We start from the raw sequence: 19,878 nt of genomic DNA on the forward strand, positions 1-19,878 counted from the left end.
TTCCAGGGGATCCAACGCACTCTTTCTAGCTTCCAAGGCTATCAGGCATGCACCTACATATATGTAGGTAAAACAGCAATACACATAAAAAGCAAATAAATAAATAAATAAATAATAACAATGCAGACAGAGACAGATTGGAAATGTGAAAATGATGATGAAGAGAGAATAGTCTGAAGAATGTGTGTGAACTTAACCTGTACAAACAGGAGCAGGCTGATGTTTCTTGAAGGGTTGCTGAGGATGGCTACAGACACTTAATGGACAAAACACAAACAGTAGATATTGGAAACAGAGGTATTAGATACTGAATACAGATAAAATTCTAGAAAAGCAAAGAGATGATCAATATTAATGGACTCATGAAAAATATATGTCACAATAAGTAAAGTGTACTGTCAGTTTTGGTGGGAATGATTTGGTACAAACTAGACAATACCATTTTAAAATCTGAGTTTTAAGTGAGATATCTAAGATTTGCATGTAAATAAGATAAAAGCATATGGGTTAACTGTGTTAAAGTATATCAGATGACTGACTAATGATTTCCAAGGCTTATTCCAGTAGACCTTTTTATTTGGTGATGAATAGTAGAAAAAGTAACTTTACTGCAATGCTGATGAATCAATGCTAATAGGACAAAGATGAGAAAAGTGTGGGTGGATTTAAAAGGTTCCTGGCAAGACAAAACAGCTTAAAAATCACAATAAAGCTAAATTTCACACGCAGACTCAGAAAATAAAATGTATGAATACTGGAAGGAGTCTGGGCTTATTAATGATTTTTAACTTAGTCCACTTGCCCTACAGGGTAAGGTTAAATTTACATTTTGGAAAAGAAACAGACAATGTGCTGAGTTACACTCCCAGGTCTAAGGATTCCTGGGCTTAAATCAGTTTCCACACTAGGCAGCATGAGCAAATACTACATGGCCACTTGTTTGTCACCCAGTTTTCTTAAGGGTAAAACGGGCATGATGCTCACAGTGCAAAGGGTTGTCAAGGGATTAGGTGTGTGCACATAAAAGAAAAAAAAAAGTACTTAAACACAGCAAGCAATGTTAGCTGTTTTAATTAGTTTCTAAGTAAGGAACCAAGTCCTGACAAGGAAATACAACTGTGACAGTATTTCTTAATATATTGCTTTGGAAAATGATAGGCCAAAACTAAAGTCTACTTAATGGGGCTGCAGAAATTAAGACGCCTAGAAAAATCAAGGAATTCAACGTACTCAAACATTTTACAAATTAAAATTTTCAGATTATATCACATTAAAAACAACAAACTTTACAACAACTTGTAAAAATTCAGCAAGAAAAAGGGATTGTTTGACCATGTCTAGGGTTGAAGGACTCCTTTTATATACAGGTCCCCTAGATAATCCCCAAAACTCAATGAGCCAGAACTCTGAAATGCCGGTCCAAAGTTCTCAAACTGATAATCAGTGAAATAAAGTAATTTAAAAAACAATTCCAAAATGTGATCAGTAATTTTTCAATTAAAAAACGGTAAAGGGCTAAGTTGATGGCTCAGTGGTTAAGTGCTCACCTTGAAAGCATGAGAACCTGAGTTTGGAGTTTGAGGAATCCATGCAAATCCTGGGTGAGTATGGTAGCCTACCTGTAATTCCAGTCTCCAGAGCAAGCTGGCTAGCAAGACCAACCGTATCTACAAGCTTTGGGTTTGATAAAGAGACTATGCCTCAATAAATAAGGTGTGAGAATGACAGAGACGTTCCTGACATCAACCTCAGGCCCACACTAGTGTGCGCACACACACTCTCTCTCTTTTGCACACACAAGGAAAAAAAGAAAAGTATTCTACCTCGTACATATTATACAAAGTATCTAATGAAGCTATCAGGTATTTTTTCATATTTTCTAACCATGTGTGGTAAGTTAAGAAAATATATTATATAACATAACACTACCTTTTTGGTAGTTTGGAAATTTTTGAAGATTTAACAGGTTTGCACTTTTCCTCTTCTCTTCTTTTTGCCAACTCCTCCGCAGACAGATGCTAAAACAAAACAGCCAATCAAAGGGTTCATCAGCTACTGATGCAGAAGAAATCAAACAGTTATGGACATGTGAGAATAAGACCAACCAAATCAGTATGCACTGTTTCCTTGATACTAATAAATCCTGGGCAATAACTTTTAAAATTATTTAATAATTTAAAATACACAGCCTTATCAAAATGAAAATGTGTTTCTTCTCCAGACTTGCCCATTTTAATCAAGGGTATCAGTCATTAAGTTTCAAAAACCTCCATGTCTTTATTCCTCATTTCTAGTTTCCAGGGCTCAGGTGGCTGAATTTTCTTTTATAACTTAAGACACCACCATGAAGGGTAATTCGGTGATAAAGTATACTTTGTCTAGTATGCATGAGGTCCTGGTTTCCTCTCTGGCACCATGGAAGTGAGATGCGTCAACATCATAAAATTCTGGAGCGAAAATGTATGGCTCTATTCATTATCAGCTGAGAGACCACTGTCGAGCTCTGAAGCTTCCACACTTCAGTTTCCTCATCTTTAGAAAACAAATAATAACAGCAGCAATAACTGTCAGAGTGTACTGTGAAGTTAAACATGTTAATGTTCATAATCTAGTACTTTCTACTACCACCCCTACACTCCAATTGAACAAACTATGCACCTTTCCCAGAATATTAATAATTTTCCTGTATCTGTACCTTTGCTTCTGCAACTCCCTCAGCCTAGAATGCTTCCATCTATATTTTGAGATGATTCTTCTCCTGATCCTTTGGTTCAAACTCTTTCCTCATCACACTCTTTGGGAGTACCTCATATTCTTAGACCAACCTTATGGGAAGGAACCAAGTATTACTTATTAATATGCCAATAAGAGTACTGGGTGTAAGGTTAGGGACAGGAGAGGGAGGAGAAGGGGCAGGAGAAAGGTAACATTTATTGAGTACCTTGTCCAAGCAGGCTTACTGAATAACTAATACTAGGACCTTAATATACTTCATCTCATTTCTTTTAAAATCCTTTCAGAGAGGTACCATCCATACTTTATAAGTTAAAATTTGAGATTTAGTGCAATTAAGTAGCTACTTGAGATAAGAAAGCTAATAAATATATATTTATACCTTCTTTCCACTCTACTACACTAATTACCTACAACAAATTCTACATGTAAACACATGTGTGCATGTGTGTGTATATATACATACAATATTTATTGCCTATGTTTCCTTTCAGGGTCCCAATTTCTATTAGCAGAAATAACACTTCAATATTTATAATTCAGTATGCATAATGTTTAGAACAGTATTTTAATTGGTTTAACTAACATCACTCAAAGGAACATTAACATTTAATGAAATGATTAGGGCATACCAATTCCTCAGTCTGGCATTTACTCTTGATTTAGAGATGGAGATAGAGAACCAAAATTCTGAGTGCAAGTTAACTGTACCACTGATACCTCCAGTTTGGTTAATGGTAACTTTTCAATAAATAATTAACATGGGAATGAGCACACACACTTCAACAATGAAATTAGTGTAATATACAGGAATTAAAATGAGACAAACAAGTTTTCAAGAATAAACCACAAATAAGGTCAAAATTACCTCAAATGTTTGCCCTTCTAAGTCTTTTGCATCACACCAGTTTCCCCATGGGTCTCGGACCCTACGTCTCCTTGTACGCTACATTAAGAATAAAATAAAGGTAAAATGTAACAAAATTAACCTGGCAAAATCCTTAACACATGAACACACAAAACTTAAACAATAACTATCTAAAACTCTATTACTTAAGTATTTTAATGTCTGTTCATCAACTCACTAACTATTCTATTGATCATGTGTAACAGTCAGTTATTTCTCTGCTTAAAGATACTCAATTGACTTCTCGTGGCCACTAGCAGCAGCTAGCAAGGTAGGAGCTAGGTGGCAGCATCAAGGTACCACTTTAAAAAACATAGCACTGATGACTTTCTGCATTTTACTTGATTTCTTTTTATTTTCCTTTCCATTACCATTTAGGAGCTAAAATACCAGGATAAAAATACTGTTAAGACTAGAAAGAAGCACCAAGAAAATGAACTTGTTTCCAATTATCTGTGGTAGAGAAGAAAACACAGCAAAGAGTATAGGGAAAGTAGAAGCAAAATGATTATCCCAGGTTTAGAAAGGCCATTGCCAAATTAATACAAACAAACAAAAAAAAAAAACTACAAAATGTGTAGACTCCACGACTCAACTAGTTCTGCAAACATCATATTTTAGGTGCTTAGAATGAACCAGCTGCCAAAGAGAGGAGTGTAACTTGTATGATCTCCAAAGAATCACTTGAAAACAGCCTTTCTTAAGACAGCAAATTGAGGTATATCCAAGACTTATTTTACCTGTCACCAACTTAATGTGAAACTAATGAGATCTTTTCTACCACCTTCTGAATGAATGCTGAGGTTAAATGCACATGCCACCAACCTCAGCTGGTATGTGTGTTGCTGTTTTTTTTTTTTTTAATGTTTTCTTAATGTTTATGGGTGTTTTACCTACATGTATGTCTGTGCACTACATGCATGCCAGATGCCCAGGAGGCCAGTAGAGGGTGAAGATCCTCTGGAACTGGAGTTACAAATGCTTGTGGTCTGCATGAGGTACATGCTGGGAACTGAACTGGGGTCCTCTGCAAGAGCAGCAAGTACTCTTAACCACTGAGCCATCTCTCTAGCACCTAACATGTTAAGTTTACAAATCAAAACCAAGTAGCCCAAGGCCACTTTAGTAAGGATGTTTCTATAGACTTTGACAGTGAACTTGAAGGGTTTTCCAGTTTGTTTGGTTTTTGTCTCATATACAAAAGAAGCCAGAAAATTAAATGGCCAAGGTGAAACACAAGAGAAAACATGTTCTTCCACTCAGTGGTCATTTGTTTAGTAAAACAGCTACTTACCATAGACTGTAGGCGCCAGGCAAGCTGGTATGCTGCTTCTGCGTCTTTCCCATCACTCACTCGTACTTTATCAACTGGTTGTGGTCTGTTATATATTGCCTGCTCTGTTGGAATTTAGGAAAGATAAAAGGCATCTATTATTCTGTGAAATCTGTTAAATAGGAAGATATACTATGCTGACTACAGCTGAGCTCCCAAGATTCTTATCTCACAATCGTACATTTGATATGTCATTTAGTTCTCAGATGAATAATGCTGTTCATAAAATGGCAGCCCAGTAAAAGCAATTATTAAGAACTAAGTAATTTGTATAACTTCTGGTGAAATGAGTGCTGAGCCCACTTTGCTGACTTTGGCAGTTTAATACAGAAAGCATACGTCATCTCTGTGGCTGCGGCTAAAATAGATGAAGTTCCCAAATAGCTGGTCTCTACACAGAGCATGTGGAAGACAAATGTGTTCTGAATACACAAAAATGAAATCATCTATCAGAGGCTTTCAGGTTAGCTCTCTTGCTCACCTCCAAAACCAGGGGTGGTAAGGTTCTGGTTCTTTATCACTACCTGCACCCATCACCACTAGCTTTTTCAGAGCTCTGCCATGTGAATTCAGTGATCGGGAAGAATTCATTCTGACATATGCATACTCATCAACTTAAATCAGAAAAAAACCAAGAGTGAAAGAGTTTCACTAATTAAAAAAATTGTGTGTGTGTACACATGTGCACACATGGGCAGGTGCGTACACGTCAAGGTCATAAGACAACTTGTGGGAGTTGGTTCTCTCCTACCAAGTAGATCTCTGTGATCAAACTCACGGCTCAGGTTTGGGGCAAATGGCACTGAGCCACCTCACCAGCCTTGTTAAAATACTTTTGTGCTTTTATTATAATTAAATATACAAGTTCATAAGTTACTGCCTTCATTTAACCATTGCTAGAAAGCATCTCTAGCAGGAATACAGTATAGGGTGAGTAACACTTCAAATTTCAAATTTTGTTAGATCTTAGAATATGTGCAGAAAAATGCTCCCAATATCTAAACTTTTTTAACAGCCATGCTGGTCTCAACCTGTATCTTTTCAAAGTAAATAGGCTATTCTTAGATTCTCATAAATTATTTACTTTTACTTGACAAAGAACTCTTTGTTAAATTATTACCACTATGTAGATAAAATATTTTCCTTTAAAATTGTATTTTCAAAGGGAAACAGTTTAATTAGCAGAAATCTGTTTAATATCAAGTCTTAATGATACACTTATTTCATAATATTACACTCTTTCTCTGAATTCCATATACTTAAATCCACTTGAATTTGAACCATCATAAAAATTAATGGGTGCTATAAGGATAAAAAAATGCCAAGTAAAAGATGTTGTTGGGTTTTTATTTTTACCACATCCAAAATTGATTGCTCCTATCAACTCGAGGTATGTATGAATCCGTCCAATACAATTAACATCCCCACAGTTCTTCAGGCCAGGACGTACTGAGGTCTTATTTAAGTATTTCGGTTTGCATATTTCCCTAATTAAGAGATGGAAGTACAATTATTCTGGATGAATAGAAACATTTAAAAAGGGATTTCTGGGGAAAACTTTTAATATATGAAATATCTTAAAATTTTATCTTCACTCAATGCCTAATTGTGTAACAAATAAATACCCAAGTGTCCTTTTTTTCACAAGTAAAATATCTTTAAATGATGCAACAACTTACAAGTACCTGTAAGTGTAATAGTGTTACAAATATTCTTTCCCAATACTAAGCCCCATAGATCCCAGGTGTCCCCTCAACCTTGAAATTAGCAACTTATTTTGTACAGAAGCAAATTCACTTCTACATCTGTGAATAAAAAGAGCACTTTGGGAATAAAAGAAATTTAGTACTAAGACATTCCCCCTACTTTTTCTTTTTTATAGTACTGGCCTCATGCTGCTAGGCAACTGTTCTAACACTGAGTTATACTCTCCATCCCAAGGCTTTCCCAATGCTATTAATTATTAACTCTCTCAAAAAGTTTTAAATATTGTATATTCATTTTTAATTATAAGCACTTAGTCTCAAAAGAAAACAGATATAAGTATTCTAGGGATTTCCAAAGGAATTAAAAAACTCCCATTGAAATAAAAATTCATCTAATAATCATGTATTTGTTTAATGCACTATGCTAGAAAACACAATATAAATTTAACAGAAACAGAGACCTTCACAAGAATAGAAATCAATTACTGAGTATGCCAAATGCTGTAATGTTAGGTACACATAATTCTAAGAGAAAGGTTTTCCCAACCCCATCTTACAAGGGAGCAAGCAGGCTGGCCAGAATCACTACAGCACCTACCTACTTGAGGAAGCGATAGGATTAAGATGCAGACACTGACCCTAATGCTAAGTGATGGCACAGACAATACTCAGTCACATTTTATTCAGTAAGGACTTGTGTCCAATGTCCAGACACTGTTCTAGGAACAAGGGTCTGAGGTGAGTAATACAAAGTTCCTATTTTCAAAGATCTTAAATTCCAATGGAGACTATCAATACATAAAGGAATAATACATATTATGTTATCAAATAACAGCGCTAAAAAGAAAAAGAAGCCTAAGTGGATGGATGGATACAGGGCAACAAACAGGCACAGTCTACTTTAGATAGGATGCTTAGGGAAGGCCTCCCTAAATAGACAAAATTTAAGTCCATAAATCTATGAAGTCCATAGAACGTGAAAGTAATTGTGATGGAGGAGAATATTGTAACTTCTACAAAAAAGCTGAAATTCCAGTGTTCCATGAAAGAAAAGCAAACAAACTAAACAAGTATGACAAGAAAGCAGGAAAAAGTAGAGCTACGAAAAAGTGACAGGAACCTAAAAACTGGCTTAGTCTCCATCCGTCTTCTCCAATCAAAAGGCTGTGAAGAAGCTCAACAGCCTTGTTCACTGCTCAGACAGTAAATGTTTCTTTAGTCTTCTTCCCCTAACAACTGAAATGCCTACAGTATTCTAAGCACTGTCTAGGCAGTGGGCTGAAGACAACAGAACTGTCTTCCCACTGCCTACATTCCTGAGGGATGAGGGGAGAAGACAATTGACAAAACTGTAGCCTTTTCCGTGGCAGTAAGCTGCAGGACAAAAATAAACAAGGTGCCAGAACAAGGAGGAGCCGCACACACCTCCCCTTCCCTGAGCAGACCTAAGGAGTCAAGAGCCAGCACCGTAAGCTCTGAAGGCAAAGGAGCTGTGGCCGCAGTTATAGCTTTTTAAACACTGAATCAACACAGAAGCTGAAATCGCTTCACCCTAAGTGCGACCTCATCCTCTGGGAACCTTATTTTTCTCATTTGGAAAGACTGTCAAGAGAATTGAAGACGATTTCAATATAATGCATGGCATGTGGTAGAATAATGGTGTTAAGAGTTGGTTAACACTTAATGAAAACTTATCCTAAATAAAACCAACTGCACTTGCTCTCATGGAAAAGAAAGTTCGGGTAGGTCTCTTTATTTTCAAAACTTTACCTTTCCTTTTTAAAAGTATTACCTGTGTTCTGTTTTGTACTTCATGACTTTCTCTTTAAAAATAGTTCTTAAACAGTAATCCAAATAGGCTTTGTGTAGGAAACTACTGCCATGTAATTTATACTACCTATGTAATTTATCCTAATTTAAAATCCAAAATTTAACATAACAAAATTTGTTTAAACTAACATTAAGTATGAACTAGTCGTGACATTTCTGAGGTAGAAACTGTTTTGAAGGCCTTCAATTTTGGCTATCTATTCTTTTATTTCCCAAACTAAACCCAAGTATGAACAGAGATCTAATTTAATTAGCATTTAAAGACTGTCAACTAGGCAATGTGGATTAACAGAACGAGTAAGTTGGACTGATACCTTTCATGGGTCAGTGGCTGGTTGAAAGATCAAAGGCAGGCACCCTAAACCTCTATCTGAGAATTGTGCTAATCTGTTTCAAACAGCGAAGATCCCATTTGCCTACTTCACAGGACTGTTGTGAAGACTCAGATGAGAAGATACAGGGCAGCTTTCTGTAAACCACAAAGCACTACGTAAATGTCAATTGTTTCTCCTAAGTATCCCTTACTCTCAGGACATCCTTAGCCATGTCGGTTCTTTAGCGCTTTCATCAGTGCAAAAACGCTTTGTTTAGAACATGGCTGCTGTCTTTAAAAGCCAAGTAAGTTCATGTTACCTGAGTGAAAAGAGAGCTATTTATTTAACATGTCCATCTTCAGGAACATTTCTAGGTTCTAGCAGAAAGTCACTGCAACAGGACAGGAAAACCCTTGACAGAAGAGAAAATAAAGGACAACACAGAATCCCCACCCAAAGGATTGGGAAGTGCTCTAAAACATTAATAGCAACTATGGATGCCCAAGGCTTATTAATAAGCTCCCATAAACAAGTCCAGTTACTTTCAGCGTATTTAGGTTAATGAGGACTGTGATCTTTTGATTTACTAACTGAGCTCATTCCACATTCATTGCAAGCATTGAAAAGCTATTTCTGAGAACAGTCTGCAATACAGCCATGTTTACTGACACTCCTGTCTCTAGGTTTGTCCTCCTTTTACACTCAAAGCCATGGGAAAACTGGAAATTCTCTCCTTTCCCAGACAGTAGTGTTTTATAGTTGTAGCTTCCCAACACTGCCCCAAGAAACTGTCCCCCGCCACCCAGCAATGGTCACTCCCTTCTTCCCAGGCTCACACACAACACAAGACAGATATGTGTTATGACAGCAATGGATGACCATGCTTACCAAAGTTTTAAAGAGGTTCACTATGAGAAACTTTAAATCTTGACTACTGAAGGAAGACATGCGAAAGCTCTTTGGATCTCTAGCAAATCCTCAATTCTGCATAGGCCTAATCAATATACTTTAGTGTATCAAGTTTTTAGAACATGTGCAATGTAATTCTTACCACTGATCCAAAATGTAGTTTCTAATTTTCAAATAGCGTTCTGGTGTTTTAGTTTGGCGCCCCTCAAAAAACTCAGGAATTGCTTGCTTTTCTTCTTCTTGAATGATATTTCTATCTATTTCCACTTCTTGCTCTGGTGGCTTAAGCTCTTCTCCCTCATGGCTTTCCTCCACCATTTGGAAAGGAGGCAAAAGCATTTCATTTCCACTTGAATCCTGCTGACTCTCACAGGATTCTGGAGAAGGGGAGTGCTTGGATTCATCTGCTATTTCTTTTCCATCTTGCACATCATACTCTTCAGCCAGTTTATTGTACCTCTCCCTTAAGTCAACTGAGTTTTTGCCATCATTGTTCTGTCTTATAGCCCACAATGTAACTGCTGAGCTTGAACATTCTTGTACTTCACTTTGCTTCACGTTCTGAAGATTCTCCCCAGAAGAAGCAGCAGCAGCAGCAGCTAGTAGGCCTTCTGAGCATATGAATTCTCCTTGGTTGGCTTTACAAGTTTTACTATTAGGAATGTCTATAGTAAGATGGTTACCAGAACTCTTTTGTGGTGTTTGAGAAGTCAACTCATCCAGTTCGTCTGTGATGTCTACATCTTCATCATCAGATAACTTTTCAATTTTTACAGCATTCAAGTTAGGATCAGCACGCCCCCTTAAACAGGATGCTGACCACACCTTTGTCCTTTCATCTTTTTTTTTGACCTGAAGATCACTGCTGCTCTTCTGAGTTGGTGTTTCTTTCTCCATACTCCACTTTACCTTATTAAGAATCAAAATAGCATCCACATAATATTAAGATTTTAAGTTTATTCACCTTTACACAAAAAATTAGATGAAATATTTTTAAACTAAGTACATATTAACAGCCATCATTATCTTTACTTGCTTTTTAAACATCCTATAGAACTTGTACATAGTTACAAGAGCCATTCTGAAGCTGTGGAGCTTCACAATGAATTTTACACTTTCACTACTGACTATATTTCTATGCACTTACCCACCACAAAAATGAAAACTCCTTGACAAAGTTAGAACTAGGAAAAAAAAATTTTTTTTTTTTTGTTTTTGTTTTTCAAGACAACGTTTCTCTGTGTAGCTCTGGCTGTCCTGGAACTTGATCTGTGACCAGACTAGCATTAAATTCAGAACTCAAGAGAAGTCAGAGTTCTGCCTGCTTCTGCCTCCTGAGTGCTGGCAGCAATTAACTTTATATCCTCTTTCATACATTATATCCATCACCCGCACTCAGTCCATACTCATCCCCTAATATTTAGCCTTCCTTGTGCTCTTTTCAACATGTTATACTGCACCCATGCATACATCTGCTTACATATATACATATATTACTGACTAGATCCCACATATGAGAGAATACCCAGTTTTTGTCTTTCTGAGATAGTATGGTTTTACTTAATACTACATATACATTCTAAGTCTATCCATCTTCCTATGAATTTTATAATTTCATTTTTCTTTAAAGCTGGATACTATTCTATTACACACACACACACACACACACACACACACACACACACACACACACCCAAGTTCCATTATCAAATCATCTGGTGATAAACAACTAGGATGATTGCAATTTTTTGCTATTTGAATAAAGCACACCTAGTAGAGTACATTGTTTACATTAGAAAAAAAATCTCATTTAAGGCATTTCCAAATATCACATAATTATGCTCCCAGATCTCAAATAAACACAGTTATAAATTCTAAATATCAAAACAATACAACTGGGGCTGGAGAGAAGGCTCGGCAGTTAAAGAGTACTGGCTGCTTTTCTAGAGGACCCAGGATTGCTTTCCAGAACCCACATGGAAGCTCACAGCTATCCTGTAACTCCAGTTACGAGAATCCAATGCCCTCCCTCTTCTGGCCTCTGCAGGCACTGCAGACACTGTGGTCTATACACATACATGTTAGCAAAACACCCATACATATAAAATAAAGTATCCTAATTTTTTTTAAATGTACACAGCTAAATACAGAACAAATTATTTGAAAAATTAAGGAACTAGATCATAACTACTTTCTGAACAAAGTTATTAAGACTTTCAGACAGTTCTTGTAACAATAAAAACCTGCCTGTTTTTAGACAGATTTCATAACTCTGTGTTAGCATTTATTGCTGTGGGATGGTCTGTATGTCAAATGTGTTGCTGATTGGTCAATAAATAAATCACTGATTGGCCAGTGGCCAGGCAGGAAGTTTAGGCGGGACTAACAGAGAGGAGAATTGAGAGAACAGGAAGCTGGGTGAGAGAGACACTGCCAGCCGCCACCATGACAAGCCACATGTGAAGATGCCGGTAAGCCACGAGCCATGTGGCAAGGTATAGATTAATAGAAATGGATTAATTTAAGCTGTAAGAACAGTTAGTAAGAAGCCTGCCACGGCCATACAGTTTGTAACCAATATAAGTCTCTGTGTTTACTTGGTTGGGTCTGAGTGGCTGTGGGACTGGCAGGTGAGAGAGATTTGCCCTGACCGTGGGCCAGGCAGGAAAACTCTAGCTACAATTTATACCCCTTAAACTCTAAAAATTTCCACAGGTTTCTTCTACAGCACAAATATTTATAGAAGAATAGGTATTTTCTAGAGGAAGTGTTAGGTTGCTAACCACTGCCTCTTAGGAATACTATTGGCTTTAAAGACTGGAAGGAAAACTACTCTCCTGTTTAACACAGCAACATTCAGAACACTGAAGAGGTGCTGGAGCACGGCAACATGCACCATCAGCTACAATATGCTCAGCTTCATTCTTAGTCACCCATCATGAGCTGCAGCTAGGACATGGCTGCTCCAAACTTTTTAAAAATTAAAAAACAAAAAGCGAATAAACAAACCAACAATCCACTGGGCCAGACAGAGGACTTACCGGGTAAGCCAAGCTTGACAAGGTGAGTTCAATCACTAGTGCCCACATGGTGAAAGACGAGAACCTATTCCCAAGTTGTCCTCTGACCTCCACACTCCTGCCATGGCACATGCATGGCCACATACACACATAAAATAAACGTAATCCATTTTTTAAAGATCCAAAACACATGTTGTAAGTATAAACTACTTTAGCTATAAAAAGTATTAACAATAAGACTACCTAGATGGAGGTGATGATGCATGCCTACATCTCAGCATTCAGGATGACTGTCATATTGTTCTAGGCCAGCTGGGGCTACATAGTAAGATCCTGTCTCAAAAACAACAAACAAACAAACAAACAAACAAACAAAACCCCAAAAAAACCCAAAACCCAAACAATCCAGACTATACTTACTGTCTATATTGAGTATTTGTTCTTACTAACTTCATCCAAAATTTTATTATTATTTAGGATATCTGTAGTCTGCTTACCTTATTTTTAAAGTACTGTCTGGCGTAACTCTTCACTTGTAAAACTGTGCGACTTTCAACTAGTGTTGCGATTTTGGTCCACCTTCGGCCAAATTTAGCCTGTTATGAAAATGGAAACAAATATGCTTTGGAGTCCTTTACTAAGTAATATTTCAAACAGTAGCCACAAAATGAAACCCGATTTATTAGACTATGCTCTTAAAAATCAAAGCCCATGTTTCTTTGACTCGAGTTCCGAAAACTAAACAAAATGACTTACAACAGCCCAAAAGAGAGGTAGGTGACATTTTTAAATTTTTTCTTACAAAATCAACTGGACACATTCTACACTAATTGCAACTTTTAAACTCAGACTTTATACTCTACAATACCTTTTAAGTATCCTACAGCAAACACTCTATACTGGGTATACAGTAAAAATGAGGGTACACAGTGCAATGACTTTCAAAATTCAATGACAGATGAAGTAGACCAAGGACTCCCTTCTGGAGCCAAAGACTATGCCACAACCTGGGCGTTCCCATGGACATTTCATGTGCAAAAGAGAAAATACACAATTCTAGACATACGGTGGACATTTAGACACCAAGTCTAAACCTTATTTAGCACATAAATCTTCACTAACACAAGGTATTTCCCAGAGTAGATCAACAACTTTTAGAATTCTTAAAACCATGAAAAGCAAAACAAAAACAAAATAAAAAACAACTAAATACAACCCAGAAAAACCTCCTCAGACTCATCTACAGACCAAGTAGCCATATCTTGTGGTAGTAAAATATCTTTAAAGATCTGACCCAGATGGTAGAGCTTCATTTATACACTTATTTCTGTTATTCAGATGGGCAATATGTTAAAACTCAAAGTACTTCTGAGAAAACTGTTATAACTTATTTAAGAGTAACACCTAGCTTGTATTAACTAACTGAAGAATAAGTTCTTTTTACTGTAGAGTAAAGGCCAATGACTTGGTATCATGAAACACACTTAGAGACAGGAGGGACCTCGATAAATTGAGATCTTTTGGGACAACAGGGCTTGAACACTAAGAAAATGAAAGACGAACTAGCAAGAGGAGCATAGAAAATATCTACCAGTTTCAAAATGCAGTAAAGATATAGCCCCACACTAAAGAAACAGAAAGAATAAAATCTTCCTTCACCATCAGCACCACCACATTCCCTCACAAGCCTGAAACTGTATCAATGGGTAAAAGTAGGCAACACAACAATTGTCCAATAAATCAAAGCATTTTCTTCTGTAGGAAATCATTGTTTAAATTATCTTACTGTGTACAAATTTCTATGCATCTATATAAATAACTTCTCATCTGCTTACATATGGACCAAACACCCCTAGAAGGATATACAGAGAAGAGCTAATTGATTACCTCGGAAACAAGAGCGAGACTTATTACCCAATAACTTTAGGTTAAGTGTGAGTTCTGAACACACAAATGGGTCCCTATAACCATCACTAATGCCAACAATAAAAACAAAAGCAGAATCTTAAGTTCACAAACTATGAACTTGCAAATATGAGCATATGCATATTTAGTCTTTGATAAAGAGCAAACATCAAAGTTATCCATCCTAAATAAATTGTTAATTAGATTGTCAGACAACAGAAAAAAAGCCAACATAACTATCATCGTATAGAAAAAAGAGGAAGAAAACCTCCCGATAAGTTTATGTATTTGTATTAAAACACTGTAATACACAGCTGCCATGCTACTGACTAGAAAAATACCAACATATTTTACTTCTCATAATTTGTATGTAAATAATTCATTTATTCAAATGTTCTATACATATCATATACTACCTATAAAATTTATATACAATCTCAAAATCAAATTTAGTATAATTGAGCCCACACTAAATGAAAATATACAACCTACTCTTGATACTTTAAAAATAAATGGTTATTTTATTAAACATTTCGTCATGTTATGACGTATTTTTAGTATTTGAATCACACACATACTTTTTATTCTTTATAACTTATACTTTTAAAAAGATTTCAGTGATACATTCATACATAAAAATGTTTCTGGTCTTCAAATATATGTTCTGAAAAATGTGGATTATGCACAATGCTAAACAGTTGAATAAAAAAGAAAGACTTCAGCTTCTCTCCTACTGCAAATACACAAAGTTTTTTGTTTTTTAAATTTTGCTTCTAGAATAGTTTTACCTTAAGTTAAAATATTCTCTACTTACCAGTCCTTGTTCAAACAGTTCTTTTTCCTGTACTGTCCACTTTACTGAATAACTGGCTGGTTTTGTAGGAGAATGTACCCTGAAAGAAAAAAGAGAAATTGCAAAAAAAAAAAAAAAAAAAAAAAAAAAACTGAAATGGAACATTCTTTATTTATGCAGCTAAAGGTTATAGACCAGTAGTTCTCAACCTTCCTAATGCTGCAACCCTTTAATACAGTTCCTCATATTGTAGTGACTCCCCCAACCATAAAACTATTTTCATTGCTATTCTGTTATGAAGCATAACAATATGTGTTTTCTGTCGGTCTTAGGTGATCCCTGTGAAAGGGGTGTTGGAACCTCCAATGGGCTGCAACCCACAGGTTGAGAACCACTGTTATAGACAGTCACTTGGCTAAAACCAAGACTTCTAGTCTACTAGAAAAGGAGGGGAAGGAGGCAGCTACTGCAGCTGGTACCTGGACAGTAAGGTTTACCTGTTCCTTATCTCTACCAGAATGAGACTGAAATAATATATATAAACACACACACACACACACACACACACACTATAATCCTTGCATCTGAGTGAGGACAGCACTAAAAGACATCAAAGGAAGTCTCTCTGGTTAACAAGTAGGCCTCCTCAGACTGAAAACGGACAGCAGCCATTAATATATTCCCAAAGCCTAAAATTTTAAATCATAAAAATATGGCATCACATTTATTGCTTTTAAATTCTGTATCACATGAAATTAAAGCACACTAAGGAAATTCTCCAATTTCATCAAGCATCCAATTCTCTCACTAACTTCACTTTATGTAGCAAAATATAAAAGCCAAAGTCTGCTCAGTGCTCAAACTTATGTTTATAAATAATGACCATTTTTCCGATTAAAAAGAATCTAGAATCTAGATTTAGAATCCTTTGAGACAGGATGTTGCTATATAGTCTTAGTTGGCCTAGAACTCACTATGTTCAAGCGGGTCTTGAACTTGTGGATTCTGATTCTGCCTTCCAACTATTGGGATTATAGGCATGAACCACTATGCCCAGATCAATTTTACTAGGTAATTTTCAGAAGTCACAGATGCAAATGAAACTGTATGTAACAAATTTAAAATTATCAGACAGAACAGAAATCAAGTCAATTAGCAATGTATCTTTATGATAGAACAAACTGCTGATAGACATTTAAAAAAAAATTCTGGCAAATAAATGACGGCATAAAAGTATGTATTCTAACATCTGTGCCAAAAACATCTTTAAAAGAAAAATCCTGTCCTTTGAATCAAGAAGGCTTTCCCATTGACTATATCTAACTGTTAAGAATTATCTTGTAATTTTTAAGTGACCTAAAAAGATTTTAAAGGAGCTGGAGAGATGGCTCAGTAGTTAACAGCATTCAATTGTTTACCCTCCTACCAGGCTACACTTGCCTGTAACTCCAGCTCCAAAGGACCTGACACCTCTGGTTTCCACGGCACCTGCACTCACACACCCATAACCACGCAGGGACACAAGTGAACACACGTAATTAAAAGTAAAAAGGATTTTTATTTTTAAAAAGGTTTTAAAAATAGAAAATAGGCACATACATGATTTTTGCTGTTTTCTGCAGACTGCACAAGAAAAAAAAAAATAGGAAGCTTATGAAGAAGTTCCTAAATCTGCAATTCAAAACTTGTAACAGTACTATAACTGATTTTACCTGTTTGTGCATTTTTTATCATCTTCCTTTTGATTAACCCGAAATTTTCCTGGAAGTGATTTATTAGACAAATAATACCTATGTAATTATTAAGGAAACCTTATATTAAAGTCATAATTCTTATATATCAAGTAGGCAGACTGGTGAAGACATTCAAATGTAATCAAAACCTATTCTTCTTGAAGCTTGCCCAGGGCTGTGAGTCCATGCTTTACATGTTACCTGTAGGAATGATCACATATCAAAACACAAAACACAATGCCTGCACCACAGCAATGCTGGTTTCCCTTCTCTTCTCTACCACAAGTGGCTAAGAAAAGTAGCTCAATTTTTTTCTTTTCTAAAATATGAATAGTAAAATAGATGAATTTGTTGTGCTGGCTAATTTGGGAACCATTGTTTCCATATTTTTAAAAGTCACAGTAAAGAGTTCAGGATTCTTCTACACGCTAATACAAACATCAATTTTGCCCCCTCAGCATTGCTGGAACTAGCTGCTAGAGTCTCCTGGCAATTGGACTAGGACTCATCCTGAGTACACAAAGTGGCTTTTTTAGAGCCCATTCCCTATGGTGCCATGCCTTACTCAGCCTTGATGCAGGGGAGGGGCTTGGGCCTGCCCCAACTTTGTATGCCAGCCTATGTTGATTACCCAAGGGAGGTCTTACCCCCTATGAGGAGTTGGTAGGGGTGGGATAGGGGAAGGTAGGAGAGAGTGGGAGAAGGGGAGGAAGGGGGAACAGTGGGCAATATGTAAAATGAAAAAAAAACTTTAAATAAACAAGTAAACCTTAACAACAACAAAAAAAACCTGTTCTCTAAGTCTGAACTATTCTTTATTTAGCAAATATCAATTACATGTCATGTTAGGCTATGTACTAGAGATTCTCCTTATCTTCTAAAATATATTAAGCGTCTAAATGCTTATGTTTAACTCTTGTTTCTACATCAGGAAGTAAACAAGTGACTACTTGAGTGTTCGATAATCTAGAATTGCACTGTTCAGTATTGTGGCTACTAGTCAAATGTGTGGATCAATCATCTGGAATACAATTAGCATTAACTGAGATGTAATGCTAAAATAAAATGTATCATGGATTCCAAAAACTTAGTATGAAATATTAATGATGCTTTCATTTGGGGATGGGGACATGGCTCAATCAGTATCTGCTATACGATCATAAGTATCTTTACAAGGATCCCTAGGATCCACGTAAAAAGCTAGGTGCAGTTTTGTGCATATACAATCCCAGTACTAGGAGGCAGACACGGGTGGATCCCTAGAGCCTCTGACAAGCTAGCTAGTCACATCAGTGAGCTTCAGGTTCATAGGAATCCTTGCCTCAAAAAATAATTTGGAGAGTGAATAAAGAAAACACCTGAAGTCAATCTCTGGGCTGTGCACATACATGCACATACAAACATGTGCCTGTGTGTGCGCACACACACACATCACACAAAAAACAATGTTTCCATATAAGCTAATATTTTTAAAAAAGATATGTTTTAAAAAACTCTATGATATAAAAATTCATTTATTTTATTTTAAATGAGGCTACTAGGAAATTGGAGATTATATGTGCTGCTCATTTAAAAAAAGAAATCTAGGCAATATCTGGGGAGAGTTACAGAGTAAGGGGCTAACCAATGGCAATTAAAGATAAAGAAAACATTCTTAAATTAACAGAAGCAGTTGGGAATAAAATAACAGAAACCCTAGATTAAGCAGTAGACAGAGAGGGCTGGAGAGATGGTTCAGCAATTAAAGAACACCAACTGCTAATCCAGAAGACCTGAGTTCAATTCCAGGACCCCATGGCAGCTCTCAACTCTAACTTCAGTTCCAGGAGATCTGATCACCTTATGGTCTCCACACAAGAAGTTCACAGACATACATGTAAACAAAAACACACACATAAATAATGATAACAACAATAATAGTGGACAGATATCCATAAAATGCATATGGAAAAGTTAAAAATAAGCCACTATTCATTAGTAATCTTTAAAAGCCAGAAAATCAGAAATTACTGATTTACTGAAATTTTCTGAAATTACTGATGTGCTCTCATTTGACATAAGAAAACTGAGTCTAAAGAAGTTAAACTGAAGTCAGTCAGGATAAGCAGTCAGCTCCTGAGCCACAGATAAAGACCTACAATCTCTGGGGTGGGGGAATCAACTATATTTTGTATTTTTCATTTAAAATTCCTCTCATATAACATCTGTAAACTGCAGAGTATAATGTGAAAATTTCCACGTGTTCTAATTGTGTATCTCTGAGTTTTAGCTTTTATTACTTTGAAAATAGAAGCTTAGAATTAAGGTTCTGGCTTAAATATTTTACCATTTCTATGCAATATGTACACTCTACATGCAGACGTGGCTGACAACAAAGTCTCAGATGCAGCAGTAAAAGATGCTCCTTTTTGCATCGATAAGTGACATGAAATTACACAATTGAAGTCTGTGGCCAAACAGTCATCTAGTAATTACAGAGGCCTCTTCTGTAATGTTTGCACTCATCCATCTTTAACCCTGAAACCTTTACTCTTCTCATAACGATGAAGGATACTCTTCTTCCAACAGCATTTTCTCAATGACGGCTCTGTTCTCATCACTGATGGTGCTATCCAGAGTCCAAGGCTATTTAAAAGAAACAATGGAATGTATAACTGTATATTTCATTACTTAAAAAGTTATCTTATTTCGTTGA

The 19,878-nt window shown here is 36.3% G+C and overlaps 1 protein-coding gene across 6 annotated transcripts in view; it reads right to left on the minus strand.

Moving 5' to 3' along the window:
* The window catches only part of Mysm1 (Myb like, SWIRM and MPN domains 1), a 46,677-nt gene that overhangs the window by 20,788 nt on the left and 6,011 nt on the right, over window positions 1-19,878 (minus strand). For 4 of the 6 annotated variants that reach the window (XM_059254537.1, XM_059254541.1, XM_059254540.1 and 1 more), the window contains exons 3-12: window positions 19,738-19,808; window positions 17,163-17,240; window positions 17,050-17,073; window positions 15,472-15,550; window positions 13,250-13,348; window positions 9,875-10,641; window positions 6,330-6,460; window positions 4,935-5,038; window positions 3,602-3,679; window positions 1,930-2,018 (exon numbers count right to left, since the gene is read on the minus strand). In XM_059254537.1, coding sequence (XP_059110520.1) covers window positions 1,930-2,018; window positions 3,602-3,679; window positions 4,935-5,038; window positions 6,330-6,460; window positions 9,875-10,641; window positions 13,250-13,348; window positions 15,472-15,550; window positions 17,050-17,073; window positions 17,163-17,240; window positions 19,738-19,808 — 1,520 coding nt within the window. Of the gene's footprint in view, window positions 1-1,929; window positions 2,019-3,601; window positions 3,680-4,934; window positions 5,039-6,329; window positions 6,461-9,874; window positions 10,642-12,773; window positions 13,201-13,249; window positions 13,349-15,471; window positions 15,551-17,049; window positions 17,074-17,162; window positions 17,241-19,737; window positions 19,809-19,878 lie in introns of those variants that run through there. The other 2 variants (XM_059254538.1, XM_059254542.1) reach the window with 2 other exon arrangements.

Source organism: Peromyscus eremicus, chromosome 2 (assembly GCF_949786415.1).
Source record: "Peromyscus eremicus chromosome 2, PerEre_H2_v1, whole genome shotgun sequence".
NCBI lineage: Eukaryota > Metazoa > Chordata > Mammalia > Rodentia > Cricetidae > Peromyscus > Peromyscus eremicus.